Source organism: the organism of the source record quoted next, unplaced genomic scaffold (genome assembly GCF_019419815.1).
Source record: "Pyrus x bretschneideri cultivar Hongxiangsu unplaced genomic scaffold, Pyrus_bretschneideri_v1 Contig29, whole genome shotgun sequence".
Lineage (NCBI taxonomy): Eukaryota > Viridiplantae > Streptophyta > Magnoliopsida > Rosales > Rosaceae > Pyrus > Pyrus x bretschneideri.
In genome coordinates this window covers 852,854-859,740 of record NW_025999601.1, presented here as the reverse complement: position 1 = coordinate 859,740, position 6,887 = coordinate 852,854, and the positions used below count along the sequence as shown (strand labels likewise).

The window sequence follows — 6,887 nt, the reverse complement described above, 5'->3', positions numbered from 1 at the left end:
CTTCATTATGAATGAAGTGATAATGAGATATCTCTTTATTATGACTAAAGAGATATTTGGGTGGAAACGTTAAAAGTAAATGACTTTAATGTGTTCCATCATGTATGCAAAATATATTGCCATATAGAAGCTTACAACATTGTTGTTTGGATGGGAAAGTTCATTCATGAACTCTCCATTCGGTTCCAACCAGAAAGTGTATGACACTAATGGGGCGATAGCTCAAGCCAGGGAATCAAGGTCTCATCAAGGTCCGAACTAAATGAGAGACTGAACCACATGATTGAGAATCATGTATAATGGTGAAGTCGTTATTCTCAAGGTTGCTTCTATGGATAACATATAGATATCCATTGTTTAGGCCTACTACTCAGCCATTTATGAAATGAATTACAGAAGAGGTACAATCATATGATGACTAAGCTGATTGGCTCTAGTGCAAGTGGGAGATTGTTGGAAATGTGCCCTAAAACCAATCATATGATGATACTTTACGGACATTTCAAACTAATGTAGTTTAAAGGGCAAACATTATTGTTTGAGCCGTCTCATATAAATGTTATATGCTTAAACGATAAGTCCAAGGAATATGTGATTGGAAGAATGCGATCTAAAGAAGTTAGATTCATGAGACCATTCTTTCGTTGACACATCCTAAACGTTCCTGATCATAGGATTGTCAATTGGGCATTGACAGTCCGTTAAGATCAGTACGTGCTATGTCTTCTCTCAGGGAGAGTGACTAGTCTCGAGTCATTGGTGTGTGTGACATCAAGACAAGTACGTAGGTGCTCAATAGAGAATGAGTTCACTGAACACGATCAACGAAGAGTTCTCATATTCATGTCACATGAGAACTCATGGTTGGGATAATGCAAATTAGTCTTTTGACCTGAGGCATCACAGTTGTCTTGTGGTTAGGTCCTTAATCTTTGATTATGTCAACGTCACTCTATCAGGGTGTCCACGGCATCGTTGGGGTTAAGCCACTTAGCCATGGAGGCAAGTGAATGCGCAACAAGGGATCTCTAACCTTCAAACTGTTTGAGGGAGAATACTCTATGATATGATTTGGAATCTCTGGCCAGAGTATGAATGAAATGTTGGAATGCGTTCCAGATCACATTCAAGGTAATCATATAAGCACAAGATTCACATTGGATAGTAGACATGAATAAACTATCAAACCAAACAATGTGGTCAAGAGTATTGTATTAGAGAAAGACCGTATTGCATTTGTAATCCTAAACTGAATAGGTTCTCCACCTCTTCTGATTAGCTTGGGTAACCATGATATGCTGCTAGGTGTCACTCATGGTTTGTGGAAGCCCTAAAAGTGTATTATCACTAACGGGAGAATTGAAAGTAAGTTTCAATTCACAATCGATTTGAAAGAGTTTGAATCGCCCACTGCCTCGCTAAAAGGAACCTAATGGATCGTACACCGTGTAAGGTAGAGATTGAAGATTCAACGGAGATGAGTAAGAATAATTAAATGGTTTAATTATTTATCTAAGGCTAGGATTAATTAATATGTTAATTAATCAAACGAATAAGTTCGTTAAAGACCTCGGGTTAGTTTTGGGCCGCAAGGCCCAATGGGATTTGAATGTCAAGCCCATTAACTCAAGTTGTATGACAACTTGAATAAAACAAAGGGCTTGAAAGCCCAATAAACCTATAGGCTAGCCATGTGTAAAAGAATAGGGCTTTTGGTCCATTAGGTCACTTATTTGAAGGGACTATATAAAGGACTTTATAGCCTAAAATTTACTAAGGGTTATTTTTGGGGAAAGGATGAGAACACAAGCTCTCTTTTCTCTCTAAAATTTCAGCCACCCTTGAGGAAAACATCTAGCAATCTTACTTCCTCAAGGTCACTCATTTCTTCTTCAATCTTACCTTGGTGTGGAGACTTAGAGGTTCTCAATTTTGGGAACTTGGAGAAACCTTTTCATCCATCCAAATCCATGGATCTAAGATGCAAGGAATGAAGGCCCTCTCTTTGGGTGATTAGCCTTTGCTTATGCAAAGAGGAATCTACAAAGGTATTGATTTCTCAACTCACTTTGTTTTGAGTTGAGTCTTGGTTCACCTATCTACTAGGCTTTGAATTTCATGGGTAAATGTTTTGTTTTAAGTGCATACAAGCATGATTCCGCCTTTAATTGTTAATTGCATGCTATTGATGTTGCTTAAATGAACATGTTTTTCACAAATTTTCCTTCAGCCAGCCCTAACTTCAAACACTCCCATCAAATGCGTCAACACACTAATCTTTTTTTTTTTTTTTTTTAACAGACGATATTATCTACATGGAGAAGAGAGTGGGTTAAGCCTCACAATGAGCTAACAATAATATGGTTCAAATTTGTCTTTGGCGAGAATCGAATCTAAAACTTCTCATTTACAAATAATAAGGAATACCACTCCATAGTACCTCGACACACTAACCTTTTGAGTGTGAACAAAAGCATCCATGTTGATAAAAAAGAATAAAATCGTCCATCGCATTTAAGTTCAAACTTCGTACAAACTTTGAGGGGGAAAAAAACAGGTTTCATACTTACAAAAGCATATGGTACAACAAGATTTCGTCTATCTTTGACAAAAACATTGCACAAATGTAACAAATTGGGATGCCTTCACATACAATATAATATGGAAATATTGGACAAACTTTGTAGGGCATGTTTGGCGATCGTGAATAACGACGAATTGTCATCAACGACACCTGTCACTCTCAGCACGACACAATCCAAACATACCAAATCATATAAAATCAAATTGGAGTAAATTGCTGCTTAAAAAATTGAACCATTTGAAAATCTTGTCGCATTTACAATTCAAATGTCCCAGTGAAATAAAATTAATTAATTAATAAAACTATCTACTAAAATAAAAAAAGGAGACGCAAGTCGCACAACTGCCCCAATGGAATTTTCAAATGGATGCTGCGGTGCTGACTAATTCTCACGCCCAAATCCTAACTTAGATTTTGTCTGCTATAATATAAATAAAATAAAAATAAAAAATCGACTAAGAAAATGGTGGTTCATGCAGTCATGCTTCACTGAAATTTGTATTGCTCCGGGAGAAGAGAAACCCTATCAAGTTTCAATTATAATATAATTAATTTATTCCTAGGTAATTTAATATAATCCCGAGATTAAAATATTCCAAGAATATCTACCTGAAAATAAGATGTAATCATAGCAGAATATGTTGAAAACTCCACTAACTCCAAATCCAAAGCCTGTTGCTGCTGCAACTACTTTGGCTTTTATATCAATCAGACAGTTCAGACTGCACAATCCATGAAACATCTCTCTCTCTCTCTCTCTCTCTCTCTCTCTCTCTCTCTCTCTCTCTCTCTCTCTCTCTCTACCAGAAGAGATTTTTCAATGTTACCGATGGTACATCACATGTTCTTATATAAACAGTGATATATGTTTGTTAAAAAATTAATAACTTAAAAATTAAAATTTTTCACTACTTACATAAAAACACGTGATGTATCATCCGTGTCTCTGTCATAACTAAAAATTTCTCCCCTACCAGAAAGATTTTTCAATGCGACCAGCACATGATGTGGTACACCACATGTTATTATACAAATGATGGGATCCGTGTGTTAAAAAGTTAATAACTTCAAAAATAAAATTTTTCATCACTTATATAAAAATACGTAATGTACCACCCGTTTTCCCGTCATAATTAAAAGTTTCCCCTTACCACCGTTTTCTTTGAAATGGATGAATGGATGAATGATTCCTTAGCAAACCTTGCAAGGTTCTTGACAAATACATGGATTCGCTGTCGCAATTAAAATATAGTTCCAGTGGTGTTCAGACTATACAATTGAGTAATATTTAGGAGATTGATGAGGATGAAATTATTATTTATTCGTTGATTAATGTATTTATTTTTTTATTATTGATGACATAGTACATGAATTATTTGATATAAAAAATTAATTAAACAAGTATTTAGTTTTAGTGACGTATTCGGCTTAATAGATATTTATTTGTGTTTAAGAACTGATTCATTTGTCTAATAAATATTCGTCATGGAATGAATTAGTGATAAGAAAAATCACTCGCAAATATGAGATTTCTTTAGTTTACCAACGAAAAAAAGGTAGATGGAAATACAAAAGATATATAAGTTATAACTAATTAGTACAAAACTTAAAAGCACTAAAACTGACATTTAAGTCTGATAATTAAGTGAACAAATTAAATTAAAACCTATGCTTTTCTCGTAGTTTTTGTTTCTTGGTGATCACCAACACACTAAATAAAAAAACCTTGCTGCTCAAGCGTTTTTATTACACGAGGGGAGTAGTGTGCAGAAGTCCATGCTGCCAAGATGAAGCAATCCCATTCCAGCTCTCTCTTCCTGAATCATACTCGTGATTACCATTCCCCACCATGTTTGAATGATGATCTCCACCGTTCATCTGCCATGGAAACCCCCACAGAACTTTGTTGCTGCTCTCACTTTGGCCATTGAACAGTTCTTGCTTCATTGTTGTAACTGTCACTGCTGTGGTGGTTGAGTTGGTGGTGGCTTCTTCAAATGGGTGGTGGATTCCCATTCCGCCACCACAATCTTCCACCTCACCCAAATTCCCATTCCCATTCCCATACCCATAGTTATACAAGTTCTCGAAATTACCATTGTGGGTCTCAAGAAACCCAGTCCTCAGTGCATCAAGAAACCCAGGAGCTGAAGTAGGGTTTCCAAGAATGTTATGATCAGGGGCATTTGTGGGATTTCCCAAGAGAGTAATGTGGTCATGGTCATCAAATCCTAACTGCCCACCACATGATTGTTGCCTTTGGAGCCTAGCAAATGCAAGGGTGAGGTCATTTGAGTCATAACCTAGGGCTGGGAGTGGGTTGGAATTGGGTGTGAGCGGTTGGTCCTGAGCTCGTTTCGTTGACGATGATCTCTTGTTCTTCCTGCAGCCTCCACCCACAGGAACGTTCCTGAGGGTGCCACCTTTGGTCCAGTACCTTCTGCAGGACTTGCAGAAGTACCTGGGCTGAGAGAGGCTGTAGTTGTTGTAGTAACAGAACTTCGTGTTTGTGGAGTCACATCTTGGACACTTTAGGGCTTGTTCTGGCTGAGGCCTGGGCTTCCTGTCTTGCTGCTGCTGTTGGGATTTTGAGCAGACCAGCATGTCCAGTGATTCAGCTGACATTTCCTGAATCATTGATGATAATAAAAAAAAAAAAAATTAGAAAATTGAGAATTTAACAGACAATTACATGTGTCAAGACATGAAGTAATAGTGTAATAGATAAATAGTATATATAAAATATATATTCTAAGCTTTGCTTTTAAGTTACATATGTTGCATTCACATGTATTATACTGGCAAACTTGTACGACGACAAATCTTAACAGTTTTAGACTGTGAATCTGAATTACACATTTAAATAACTCTAGTTGATCAAATTGTGAGTATGAACTCATGGCATGACCTAGAACTGAATGTAATTATTAACAGCAACATAATTTCATGTTTGCTTGCTTTTTAAGTTTACTATTTCACCAAAAAAAAATTCATTATTCCTATCAACAATGAAAATTCAATCCAGAAGAAAAAATAAACTGTAAAAACAGAAACCGACTCTATGTATTTATAGAAAACGCGTTATGAATTATTTAACAAATTAAACATCATTCATAAATAACATAAGACACAACTAAAAGATGAATTATTTTTCTGGAAAATTGAAGAACAACTCGAAGCCAAAAGCCTTCTTTAAGAATTGGACCCAAAACCAAACAGAATCAGCCACCAACTCATAACAATCAAGGTAAATTACATTAATTCAAAACAGAAAAGTAATATAAATAAAAATTTAAAGAAATTAAGGACCACCATCCTATAATATAATTGGAAACTGGACACAACAAAAATGAAAACAGCTTCTGATGAATTCTCATGAAATATCCTACCTGGTGTTGTTGTTGTCCACTTGCCGGATCCATCAGTTCATGCAATCAATCAAACACTCCTCAATTTGCAAGAAAACACTGTTTTTTTAGAGAGAGAGGGATATTGAAGAGTAGAGAGAGAGAAAGTTTTTGGTTTAGGCAGAGAGAGAGGATTCACATGCAGAGTGAGGTAATAAAGAAGCTCAAGTCACCACCCTACCTCTCCAATCCAATATATAACAAAGCAAACCCAATCGAGAGAGAGAGAGAGAGAGAGAGAGATGGGGTTTTGATCCCGTACAAGAAGGGAGATGATCGATGAGGTTGGATATTGGTTTGGCTTGCACGCAGAGAAAGTGTGTGAGTTGTGTGTATGTGGTGGGTGGTTGAGAAAATTCGAGTCCCTCCTCCTGTGCTCTGCAACGGTTTCATATATAGAACGAGGCCACCACAACACGCCTCAGTGTCTCTCCGCTGCGCCAGCCCCCACTAGCCTTAGGCTTTAGCTGCTACTCTCCCATCCCATTCTCCTGTGGGTCCCACTCTCGCGTGGATGCAACTATTTTGCGGGCCCCCTCCACCACTACTTCTACTATTTCCAATTTTTTCATATTACTAACCGCACCTCCCGTCATACGTACATCCACCGCCCAACCCAGTTCCTCGCCTCCTCCTCGAAGTCGTCACTCGTTTTCCTGCAGACTTCTGCTGCACAATCCTCGTGTAAAATTTTATAAAACAAATTTTATAAATTGTTAAAAACCAAGAAAAACAGAGATTTGGGTAGGTGATTCTGGATTGTAGTGGTGAAGGATGAGAGAGGATTCTCACCGAATCTTCTTTGTGAGGATCTTATAGATCTTCTAATCAATTTTTGTTAGGTATTGTTTGTATTTAATTTTAAATAAAAAATTACAAAGATTTATTATCGCACG

At 37.0% G+C, this 6,887-nt stretch overlaps 1 protein-coding gene across 1 annotated transcript; it reads right to left on the bottom strand.

Annotated features, from left to right (window-relative positions):
• Positions 1-4,141: 4,141 nt before the first annotated feature.
• Positions 4,142-6,425, bottom strand: LOC103943778 (dof zinc finger protein DOF2.1-like). The gene is made up of 2 exons (XM_009354127.3): positions 5,974-6,425; positions 4,142-5,212 (listed from the first exon to the last, which is right to left on the bottom strand). The coding sequence occupies exons 1-2, from the start codon at positions 6,004-6,006 to the stop codon at positions 4,331-4,333; spliced, it is 915 nt and encodes a 304-aa protein (XP_009352402.1). The 5' UTR covers positions 6,007-6,425; the 3' UTR covers positions 4,142-4,330.
• Between the last annotated feature and the right edge of the window lie 462 nt (positions 6,426-6,887).

Excerpts from the sequence above, each read along its gene's own strand:
- LOC103943778 (XM_009354127.3), bottom strand. The coding sequence starts at position 6,006 with ATGGATCCGGCAAGTGGACAACAACAACACCAG. Across the intron at positions 5,213-5,973 it reads GTGGACAACAACAACACCAG|GAAATGTCAGCTGAATCACT; the intron begins GTAGGATATTTC and ends TCAATGATTCAG.